The following is a 12,957-nucleotide window of genomic DNA, read 5'->3' on the forward strand; positions in this document are numbered from 1 at the left end:
TGCATTTAGGCATGTAGACATGGTCAAGACAATCTGCTGCAGTTTAAACCGAGCATCAGAATGAAGAAGAAAGGTGATTTAAGTGACTTTGAACGTGGCATGGTTGTTGTAGCCAGTTAGGCTGGTCTGAGTATTTCAGAAACTGCTGATCTACTGGGATTTTCATGCACAACTATCTCTAGGGTTTACAGAGAATGGTCTGAAAAAGAGAAAATATTCAGTGAGCGGCAGTTCTGTGGGCGCAAATGCCTTGTTGATGCCAGAGGTCAGAGGAGAATGGCCAGACTGGTATGAGCTTTTAGAAAGGCAAAAGTAACTCAAATAACCACTCGTTACAACCGAGGTGTGCAAAGGAGCATCTCTGTATGCACAACACGTCCAACCTTGAGGCGGATGAGCTACAGCAGCAAAAGACCACACCAGGTGCCACTCCTGTCAGCTGTCAACAGGAAATTTAGGCTTCAATTCACACAGGTTCACCAAAATTGGACAATAGATGATTGGAAAAGCGTTGCCTGGTCTGATGAGTCTCAATTTCTGCTGCGACATTCAGAATGTAAACATGAAAGCATGGATCCATCCTGCCTTCACCTTCAGTGTAATTGTGCAATGAATATTTTCTTGGCACACTTTGCATCCATTAGTACCAAATGAGCATCGTGTCAACGCCACAGTCTTCCTGTGTATTGTTGCTGAGCATGTCCATCCTTTCATGACGACAGTGTACCTATCTTCTAATGGCTACTTCCTGCAGGATAGCGCACCATGTCATAAAGCGCAAATCATTTCAGTCTGGGGATTTGCATCATGGATGTGCAGCCCACAATTTTGCAGCAACTGCATGATGCAATCATATTGATATGGACCAAAATCTCTGAGAAATATTTCCAGTACTTTGTTGAATCTATGCCTTGTAGCATTAAGGCAGTTCCGAAGGCAAAAGTGGATCCAACCTGGTACTTGTAAGGTGTACCTAATAAAGTGGCCGGTAAGTGTATATCACAGTGTACAATAAAATCTTTACTTTAATCTTTTTGGAGATTTAAGTTTAGGATGACCATTGATTTAGTTTTTTTGTTTTTAAATGTAAGTATTTTTTTTTCTGTCATAAGCACATTGCAGCTGTGCATTTGCACCGTTCATTGCTTGCTTTTAGAATCTGATTGCTGAGAGCCTTTTGATATGTGCTGCAAGTAAGGCTCAATAGCAGATTATGATGGTTGCTATTAAAGTGAAGTTGAATCAAAGTGTTGATTGCAGAATTACATTTAAATCATCTCTCATTGCATCAGATATTTCTTTTACTTTTTTGCAGCATTAACATTACAAGCAAGCATGTTTCTTGCATGTAACAGACAATCAGGGGATTTTAGATTAGTCATCAGTGATGAAGAAATCCACTCACTGAACTGCGCAGTATTGAAATCTCTCTTTTCGTCAACAACAAAGTTCAGATGCAAAGTACAAAAGATTCATTTTGCAGTGTATTTTTTTCTTGGAGTGTGATTTGCACTGTAGGCAGTATTTGGATCTCAGCTGGAAGTCAGCATTGAGTTGTGGTGAAGCCTATATGATATATAAAGCTTATATTTGATGTTCTTCTTTGCAAAGAGCAATAAGAAAAAAAGCTTGATGAAATGTAGAGCTGTGGCAAAAAATCATTTGAGAAATCGATTCTGTGTTGATGCCGAGATTTTTAAAACGCATCTCTATTCCCTCTTGAATTTACTTTTAAGTTTAGTTTTTACCAGCGGATGGCGCTGTATGCTTTGGAAACTGTTGCACTCTACTTGCATCCAATTACTTGCAAATACCACTTAAACCTAAAATATTAATTATAAAGTTAGGAAATGTTTTAGTGAGCTGTTTTCATAACCTTATGATCTTAAAGGCAGCTTTCATGACTTTAATTTGACAATCAACTTCGAACTAAACGATGAAAACAAAAAACAATTACTTTTAAATGTTTTCAGTGTTTCAATTAATGTCATATGCTATTTCACGCAAGTTTTTAAAGCTATTTTATGAATCAGTGGCCCACAATTGTTGTAAAAATGCTATGTACATAACAGTTTGTTTGCAAGTTTTTTGCAAGGCGCTGTATGGTTTGCAAACAGTCATACTCTGTTTGCATCCAGTTACTTAAAATACCACTTTAACATAAACATTTCCTAACTTTCTAATTAGTATTAATTTCAAGTCTTTCAGTGAGCTGTTTTCATTAATCTTGTGACTTTAAAGGCAACTGGCATGACTTTCATTTAAGAATCCACTTCGAACGAAACGGAAAAAAAAGGTAATAACAGCATTGCCAATCAATGTCATATGCTATTTTTCAGACAAAATTTTAAAGATATGTGATGATAATGTTATCAATGGCCAACAAAAATTAATTGTTGTAAAAAAGCTACGTAACTAACAGTTCTTTGTTCGCAAAATTTTGAAAATGCATCTCTATTCCCACTTGAATCTACTCTGACTTTAGTTTTTACCAGCAGATGGCGCTGTATACTTTACAAACAGTTGCGCACTACATTTTAAATATTTTTTTATGAGCTATTTTTTAAGCTATTTGAAGTATTTTATCAAAGGCCAACTAATATTAACTTTTGCAAAGATGCATTGTAAATAACAGTTTTTTGTTCAAGATGTTGAAAATTCATCTTCATTCCCTCTCGAATCAGTTTTGTTTTAACCAGCCGATGGCGCTGTATGCTTTGCAAACAGTTGCAATCTGCTTGCATCCTGTTACTTAAAATACCGCTTGAATATAAAATTAATAATATTATGACGTTCAGAAATGTTCAAGTGTTTTAGTGAGCTGTTTTCATTAATCTCGTGACCTAAAGGCAACTTGCATGACTTTCATTTGAGAATCGACTTCAAACAATCAACAATGAAAAATTAACAATAAATTTTACATTTCTTTCTTAATTAAAGCCATATGCTATTTATCAGGCAAGCTTTCAAAGGAAGAGTATTTTATCGATTACCCATAAAAAAGAGATGTTGTAAAAATGATATGTATACAGTAGTTCTTTGTTTGCAATTTAAAAATCCAAAGTCCCGGTCTTTTTCTATTTACCACCATAAAGAGTTTTTATCTGTCTTACAGGTGCAGAGTGTAGTACTGCTCAACATTTTGGCCAAAAATTAGGAGACATAAGACAAAACCTGAGTGGTATTTCTTAGATGTCAGCTCGTTATGTCTCTTGGACTGTAGACCTGACCAGATTTAAGATTAAGTTACACTCATTGCTTTTTGCGAAGTGTCTATGGTTTGGAGCTGGTAGGTGATTTACTTTGTTTCTTAGCAGTAAAGTTTTTTTGGCTTAGGAAGTAGTAGTCTTAGACTTGTGTTGCGGTGTTCAAATTTTACGAGTTTGGATAGTGCGCATCGAAGCATCACAAGGAAACTGGCACATTTACAATATTGCAGTGTTCTACCAGCCAAGTGTGAAATTGCTCTTCTGACAGTCTGTGACCTTACTATTACCCATACTATAAATCTTTGACCCTGGTCATCTCTCGCAAACCTAAAAATTGTTCAGTCAACAGCTCTCTGTATCTTTCATACTGATGAACGATGTGAAGGAAGAACTTTTCAGATCTAGATTTCGACCTGCCTTTTAGGTAAACTTTTCCATCTATATTGGCAACAGCATCAACTTTTAAATTATAATTAAAGGGATAGAGCACCCAAAAATGAAAACCGTTATCATTTACTTATCTTAAAGGGCCATGAAACACCACCCTGTCTTAGCAGGGTGTTTTCGCAATTCTAGTTTGAAAAAAAGTCAAGAAGCATAGTTTAGGTCGAAGTGTTGAGTGGCAAAAGAGGGAAGGGTTTGCATGAAAAGGAGTTTCAATACATGCACTACAGCTGATTTTCACAGAGGCAACACAAACACAGGGGAGATAAACAGTGACTACGTTTACATGGACATCAGTAATCAAATTATTTGCCTTAATTTGAATAAGACAATAATATGATTAAGCTGTTTACATGAGTTGCATTTTGAATGTTCCCTTCATGATCCTGTTTTACATATTATACCACATAATTCTATTTACGTCGTTGCTTCATCACGCTATCCACATTTCCTCCGGAGTTTCATGTCATTATAGGTGTTTCTTTCTTAATTCGTTGACTTTAACTGCAGTTTGGCACTTTCACTTTCATTTAGGAACATGTCATACAAATGCCCCCTGTGTCAAACACGATATTGGTTGAGAGTATGAACTGAACGAAGAGTGTAGTTTTAATGCAACTTTTGATACCGCACGCCGCATAGGAGAACAAAATCCTCCACATTTCTCAGTAGATGAAAAGACTTGGTAGGTGCAGAGAATACCGTCAAATAGGCTTGTGCGGTATCCAAATTTTGATATCGTCAAACCGCCTCCATATTTTACCTCGGTATCTGGTATTACCGGCATAATAAAAAAAATTATGACGTAAGGCTCAGACAGCGTCACCAAACTGTTGGCTTGAGCCTAAACCATTCAGAAACCTAATAGCTTCTATGCGACCTTATGGCTCGTTTCCACTGACTGGTATAGTACGGTACGGTTCGGGTCGGTACGGGTCACCTTTATCAGGCTTGCATTTCCACTACCAAGGGTACCCTTTTGGTGGGCGTGGTGTAGTTTCAGTCGACGTCATTTTCGCTCGAGAAAATGTCTACATTAAAGCTGCACAGGTCGTTCACATCATATGAAAAGCACTTCTCACAAAACAGATGCTTTACACACATAAATACTTGTGTATAAATGTTTATTACTAACTTTTCTATAACTTTTCTATAAACAGGAGTTGATTATAACTGCAGATCAATGACGGTGCGAAATAGCCTACTGTAACGTCTATAATTATATTAAATGCATAAATAAATGAACATATATGAACACATACAGACCCTTACAGTCTCCGATATGTTACCAACTACGGAAGAACTACACAAAGCAGACATTTCATTGTTAATTAGGTTCAAAACAACACAAAGTATAGCCTACAGTCTGAGTAAACCTCTCATCTGTGTCTGCAGCACATGAAGCCTCTGTTAGAGAGTCATTCCATCATTCCCAGTTCATATTAGTCCAAAAGGTGATAATAAAGATTAAAACAAGGCAGTTTGTTCACGTTTGCTGAAGAAATAACGTGCTCCTTCGCTTCGCCTTTTTTCCCGCGCTTCACTCTCGCGCTTGTCCTTTTCTTTCTGAATGTGTCATTCTCACGTTTGTCAGCTTCTCACAGGATCGTGTTTCCAAAGCTTGTCAATAATCAAGTGCATGTTATTATTATCAGATCAAGAAGTTTGCGAGCGCAAGAAAGAAAGCGAAACCACTCGGGCTTCAGACTGGCTCGTTAAAAACTACGCGGCACAGGGAGAATCTGCTCTTCTCCATGGCTTTGTGGCTGTTTATCATGACGACGACAGGGTTTGTTTGCAGGATCGACCATGGCTGCATATGTATTTATAATTCCGCTGTAATCTCTCGCTGTGTATTTCAAACATGGCGGGTCCTTTGTTTACATTCTGGCTTGTTGAGTCTACGAATGACGTATCTCTGTAAACCAATAGTGTTCAGCTGCGCGTGTAGCTCCAGCTGCAGTTTGGGACCCTTTCGAAAGGGTCCCGAAAAAGTGGTACGGTACGGTTTGGTTTGGTACGTCTTTTGACAGTGGAAACGGCCATAAAAGCGTACCGTACCATACCAATCAGTGGAAATGGGCCATTAGGCTCGCGGTCAGAAAGAGAGAGAGAGAGAGAGCACCAAGCGACGCACAACATCTCTCTCTCTCTCTCTCTCTCTCTCTTACACAAACACACACACATCTCTCCCGCAATTTATTCAGAAATTTGCTCCCAAACCGTTGGAAATCTGGCCGGCTCCCGCGGTACTGCAGCGGGAATGCAGAGAGCTGTAATCGGGCCATAAAGATTATACCCGATAAGTCCCGCGTCCGACAGGTACATTTGGATTGACAGCTTTATAAAGCCTGAACCCGTTTACAGCCCGACATTATTCAAATGTGCTCATGCACACAGCTGTAATGCATTTTTTCAATAATGAGTCATTTATATGTTTTAACATAATCTATTTGCAACAAACGTAGACTATAGGCCACTTGAAAGTTGGAACAAAGAAATAAAATAAGTCCTCTGTAACATCGTAACATCTCAACACTGTAAATAGGTCTAGGTACATACACTTAGCCTTTAAATTGGCCAACACACCAATGAAAAGAAATCTTGATTAACAAGTCAAATTAAAATAAACTCTAAATGATGACGGGTATTTTGGCAATAACGAAATTATGATAAAGGCTCTGCAAGATTTGTGTCTCCACTTCTCTTCACAATCTGGCATTAAGGCGGCGGTGAAGCTGAGTATTAAAAGAATAATGCCACCATTAGCCTGTATACTCTGTCTACATTATGATTATATGGTTTAATTAATATTTATTTATAATTTAAAAACCCTTTACTCACCAAGATTAGGCTACGTGTGTTTGTTTGTGGAGGAACATTATTAAATCCACTGGCTTTAGCGCAGTCTTGCACTCATGGTGCGTCCAGCAGAACTGAACACCCTTTCCTGCAGCTACAGGCCGAGATGCAGAGTTCTGATCTGGCTGATTTTGCAGGTTTTGGGTTGGATTGTTTGTTCATCTTCTACCAGTCAGGAACATCCAATTAATTTTCCATGACAGCAGTTTCAGTGTAGCGAGTGGCCTCGTCTTTTTACCTGTCAGCTTGCGGTTTAGGGCTCTACCGTAATACGCAGTGTATTAGCGACCGCCGAAATACCTGACTGGAATGACCGCTCCTTCTGAACTAGTGACTGGCTTGACCGCCAACAAAATTAGGTTTTTTTTACTACATCGTCATCATTTGTTTCACCTTTGCAGGGATGGATTTTAATGCAGGGATTTTGATTTTTTTTCTGGTCTCGCCGGGTTCGGGCAAAGATCTTCAGCTCTAATGCAGACCTCTCGTTCATATTAACCACGTCTTCCTTCTGTTCAGTCGAAACCGGAAATACTGCCAAACTGCAGGAAACTTTGGAGCACGACTCGTCACGTCACCACTCTCCCTCTCCCTCTCTCCCCCTCCCTCTCTCCTCCACACTGTCCCGTGATGACAACCACACATACGTTTTTGTAGGCATTAATAAAGAATATTTTATGACGGTATAATGGTATTGAAACTGACACCGTTGCTATTTTTAGATCCCGCGGTATACCATAATGCCGTAGTACCCCCCAAGCCTACCGTCAAACAGCCATGTGTGTATAGACTATCCTGTCACAGAGTGCGGCAAAAAATCATACACAGCGAAAATAGTTTGATTAAGGTGTTTACATGTTTACATTCAGAAAGCAGCATTTACAGCAAATCTTTGTCCTAAACATTGTAGTGATATTACTGTAAACTTAGTAACTAAATCATTTTGACTAAGGTATGTCTTTAAAAACTGAAAGAGTCCTGCTGATGATACTAATTTTGCCACCTAAAACATAAAGAACATCGATAACACTATTACCAAATCTGTAGAGACAGGACAATCAACACTAGGATGCAACGATTATAGATTTTGGTTGTACGATTATAGTCTGAGAAATAATCACAGTTTCACGGTTATCACAAATATCATGCAATCATTATTTTCAATTCCACTAGTTTAGAATAAGATGAAAACTTCTTATATTTTACAGTGTTATTTATTGCCGCTCAGTAACTGATCAATAAAGCACAAAATAATATAAAAAACTAACAAAAGTAAATTTCTCTCTTTGTGCTAAAAAATAAGGGAATGTTTTTGACATTTAAACAGAAATAATTTTACACTGTAAATAAATGACAGAACAATAAATAAATAAAAATAAGAATAAATAAAAAAACAGTATTTGCCTAATGCAGGGCTTGAAATTGCTGGTGCTCCCAACTATAAAAATGTTGAAGCACCAGAAAAAAATTCACCTCTGCAACTTGTCAATTGAGACTTGATCAGGACTAACAAAAAACTGAAACCACTATCTAACTAATGCTGTGATGACTTGAAAGTGAATGTCTAATAATTATAAAATATTAATGATGACGAAGATGACAATAATATTAACAATGAATAACATTTCTCATCATCATTTTACCTTGAATGAGGGTTAATTGCTATAAAAAGTCCTACTGCTACTTTATGAAAAATAAATCTATGGTTTGCATAAAAAATGAAGCATTGCAGTAAGAAATGTTTATTTTGCACTATTGTTTTTATATGCATGTCAGTTTAATAAACAAAAAGAATGGACAAAAGAAAGGAAGAAAAGTCTTACTTGTGCGGCTCTTTAAAAGTTTTGGTTTCGGTTTGTGTCATTTTAAATGCTCATTCTCGTTAACTGTGACTAATTACAGCTTGGTTAATAGTGAAATCGATTAATCGTTGCATCCCTAATCTACACAAACTGGAACCGTGTCTTTTTTTTAAAAGAAGAGTGGCAAATCCGATTTCACCATTTCCAGATGCAAAAGCTCTCGGCTAAAAAATGTTCCTTACAAACACATTTTTGTCGCGTGTTTGCAGACTACTGTAATCGAGAGGGGTCTGGCTGCAGACCTGGTGCAATGCAATCTGGGCTGCATCCAATGCTTTTTAATGGGCTCACCTAACACCACCCCTAACCCAACCCGTCACAGTGACGTCACTAGCTCCATTTGAGTGCATTGTGTCTGTTATTGCATCGCTGAGTGATGCAGTCTCAGCTTGCATCATAAAGGCTGCATCCAGATACTATTGCTGTAATCTGCAGTCAAATGTAGGCCCACACGCAGCAGTGCTTACATTTCTGGAAAATGGAAACAAAAACTTCATTATGACACTTCGACAAGTCTTCTTCTTCCACTTGTTTTAATTACGGTTGGCAACACAACGCGTTGTCTCTCAGCTTTCTAAACACTGTAACTGGTAAAAACAGTCTTCAAAGCTATATTATGAGTATTAATAAAGTTGTACCTTAATCACAATAGAGCGCACTGATTAGTTCGAACCAAGTCTTTCTCATGAATTAATGCTGGTAACTCCAAAGACGTCATGTTGTACCGGCCGGTACAGACATGCAGTCTTCTCGCTGGAATTTACACAATGATGTCATCATCGTGACGTAGCCTAAATTTATTTTCCAACTGGAAGAACAAATTTTTTCGAAACAATGCAAAAACAAACAATTTTAACTTTTTATTTTTACATTTTTTTTTATTTTATTATTTTTGTGAAATAATAGTGTTTTTAGCAGCGTGGGATACATATACTGTATGACTGTCAACATCTCAAAAATGTGTTTTGGTGTTTCCTGACCCTTTAAAGAGTTCCTGCTTCTGTTGAACACAAAACATTGTTGGAAACCAGCAGCCATCAACATCCGTAGTAGGAACCAAACTACTATTTAAGCAGAATATGTCCTTTATTTGTTCAACAGAAGATATTCAAACAGGTTTGTGTGACTTATCTCTTTATATGGTTAAGAAAGAGGTTTGATTTGAACCGATGGATTTTGACCTTCTTATTTAGCATGTTATCTGTTCAGCATTTATGCTAGGCTGGATTAAGTGCTTTGCTCTTCATTCAAATGACAGCCGGGTGGGCTGATGATGATAATACCTGTCATCATCATCGTTCTTCATGATCTTGCTAAGCAGGCTGTCTTCCATCATTACCTTACGCCAGGTTTGATTTACGTGTTAATTCCCATCGTTGCCACGGGAACAAGTTGCCTAGGTTGTCTTGACCGAAATGTGGAGAATGGCAGATTTTACTCACTGGTTTTTACAAAGCCAGCTCTGATAAACTTAAATGTTTCTTTAGGAGAAGCTGATGACAGAGACCAGTCCAAACTGGAGATGAAGATGTGGGATCCAGAGTGTCCGCTGACCAACAAACAGATCGACCAGTTTCTTGTGGTTGCCCGGTATGTCTTTGGAGCTTTCTATATATTTTATTTTTCTGTAGATTTAATACACCAAATATACATTGCTCTGCATTATAACTGTTTTTATGCCTTGAGAATGTCTCTTTAAAGGGATATTCCACAAAAATTTGAAATTTCCTCTCAATTAACTCTAAACTGTTGAGAAAGGCAAGATATTCTGAATGATTTTGGAAAAAAGCAGCCATTGAGATCCATAGTTGGAACAAAAAATGCTATGGAAATCAATGTGTTTTTCTCCCAATGTTCCTCAGTATATCATCTTTGTGTTCAACAGAAGAAGTGGAAGATGAGTAAATGATGACAGAATTTTCACGTTGGGTTGATCCATTTCTTTAATCAGACATTGAAGTGTATTTTTGTATTTTGTCAGCATAAACTATATGTTGATGATTTGTTGCTGCTTATCTCTAAACCCATTTACTTGCCTCATACTTGTTTGGTTTCTATAGGTCTACTATACAAAGGTAATTGATATGGCTTTAGGAAAAATATATTTTCCCACTCTGTGGAGCAAAATGGGCGAGATAACTGAAGTGTACTCAAATTGAATTGATTTGAAAGCTTGTATCCGCCTTTCCAATATCTCTGACAAATGACAAGCGACAGACTGGAAGGCATTCATTTCATATGGAAAGGAGTAGAGGAGATGCATGAAGCTCTAATCATATGTAAATTTGAGATTGAATTTGAGCTTTAGATGCATTGAAATATTTGGACTTCTTTGGCTAGATGGCTTGGATGTCATATTGGGATTTAACCCAAATTTGAACCCAAGGTTAGAATCACCTATATTTATTGACATCAAAAACAGTTGCGTTCCCCTACATTCTGATCCCTACCTTTATTTGAATTATAGTAATATTGAAGTGGTACGGTTCAAAATGGTGGAGTGGTGATGGGTTGTTTTTAAACAATTGATCGACTCGAGAATGATGAGTCCCTTTATGTAGTTATTCATTCATTTGCGGATGTGCACATTTGTGCAGGTGGGGTAGTAGATAAGTTCCTTTTTCGAATCTTCTATAGGGTTTGAGTCCTTTCTTCATCATGTGATAGACAGAAGCCAATCATATGCAGTCAGAGCTGGAAAAAGATTTAATCTGAGATTGAGTCCTCAGTTTTGAGTCACATCTTCACTTGCTTTCAATTGATGAATGAACGCCTCAAAAACACCAAAGACTCAAAAGATGAAGTAATCATGGGTCCTTTTAGCACAAACTGTGCTTTGGTAAAGCTTATATGGGACTGTCTATGTCACGTGAACGAACGACTCAAATTTAAAGACATGTCAGAAGAGGTAAGCCGAGCTAAAAGACAAAAGACCAAGATAAACAATTAATAGTTATTTTCCTTTCTCATAGCATTCTATTATGACTTTGTGGTGTGGTCAACGTGTTATGAAGCAACACGTAACATTCATTCATTCATTTTATTTTTGGCTTAGTTCCTTTATTAATCAGGGGTTGCCACAGCGGGATAAATCGTCAACTTCTCCAGCACGGATTATGCAGTGGATGCCCTTTCAGCTGCAACCCAGTACTGGGAAACTCCCATTAACACTCATTCACACCCACTACAGACAATTTAGCTTTCCAAATTCACCTATAGCGCATGTCTTTGTACTTGGAAACCCACGGGAATACAGGGAGAACATGCAAACTCCATACAGAAATGCCAACTGACCCAGCCAAGGTTCAAACCAGCGACCTTTTTGCTGTGAGGCAATAGCTCTACCCACTGCACCATTTTGGCAAATTGATAGATATCACTCGAAAAAGATTTGTTTATCTCGATAAACTGGAATCAAAGGTCAGAGTTTGTAAAATGACCCAAACTTCCCATTACTACTCATTGCTTAACGCTATTGGTATACACTCATCACCAGTGTGTGCAACAGACCAGGGGAATAACAAAACTGGAGGTACAGTTGTTAAATACAGAGCCAAGACATGACACTATAATCAGGGTTCAATGCTAAAGATTTTTTCTACTGGTCCAATTGATCCAGTGGTTCAGATTTTTACATTCTTTGCACAAAATTGGACTCCACAAAATAAAAATAAAAAAAAATAAAAAAAGATAGTAGCTATTTTTTGGCCACATAATTTAAATAATGAGTCAAAAATAACATGTGAATCTAGAATTTAAATATTTTAAAATGTTAACGAATCTTTAAAAGTATTTTATTGCAAAACAAAAGGTGGCTGACTTGCTAAACTGATGACCGGATCAGGCCAGTAATGATCCTGTCCAGAGCATCTCATTCCGGCCTCGGCCATTGGGCAGTCCTTATTGTTGAGTCCTGTTTTATTAATACAGTGATGGTGCGCAGCAGTAAACCATGGTTGTCCTAAGCTCAAACAAACCTTGTTTTTTTTTTTTTTATAACAAACAGCCACATACCAAGTAGCAAGAACAGGATCTGCTGTATTGTTTACAACTAGCTGGACCATTAGCCCGATGAAGCCCAACGGCTGACTGTCGGCTTGGTGTGTCCCGGCCTTTAAGGTGTAAAGGGTGTTGTGCAAACATACTGTTAGTAGTGTTTGAATGATCTCAATGTCTATTCTTATTACCAAAGAAACTCAAATATACTCCAAATCAATTAATTCGAGAGTTTGTGAATTTGCATCCAGCCACGAAATATGCATCTCATCCCAGTCCAAAAAATACATTTGCAATAAACGGATGCATCATGTTTTCCATGCTTTTTGTGAGCCCATCAGATCAGACCGGTGACCCCTTTTCGGGCTTTGACCCATGAGTTGGGAATCTCTGGTGTAGAAGCCACTGGAAAGTGTGTCAGCGAGGAAACCGATGGCATAATTAAATTTGCATGATGAAACTGTGTGCAGAGCGGTTGGTACGTTTGCCCGGGCGTTGGACTGCAGCAGCTCCGTCAGACAGCCCAGCTTACACATGAGCGCCGCGGCAGCCTCACGAGACATCACACTGGTACCCGTCCCATC

At 38.0% G+C, this 12,957-nt stretch overlaps 1 protein-coding gene across 9 annotated transcripts in view; it reads left to right on the forward strand.

Moving 5' to 3' along the window:
* Positions 1–12,957, forward strand: part of mta3 (metastasis associated 1 family, member 3) — a 64,944-nt gene that overhangs the window by 18,042 nt on the left and 33,945 nt on the right. For all 9 annotated transcript variants that reach the window (XM_087274399.1, XM_087274396.1, XM_087274403.1 and 6 more), the window contains 2 exon segments: positions 9,865–9,967; positions 12,844–12,943. In XM_087274399.1, coding sequence (XP_087130525.1) covers positions 9,865–9,967; positions 12,844–12,943 — 203 coding nt within the window.

Source organism: Danio rerio, chromosome 12 (genome assembly GCF_052040795.2).
Source record: "Danio rerio strain M-AB ecotype USA chromosome 12, GRCz13ab, whole genome shotgun sequence".
Classification (NCBI taxonomy): domain Eukaryota; kingdom Metazoa; phylum Chordata; class Actinopteri; order Cypriniformes; family Danionidae; genus Danio; species Danio rerio.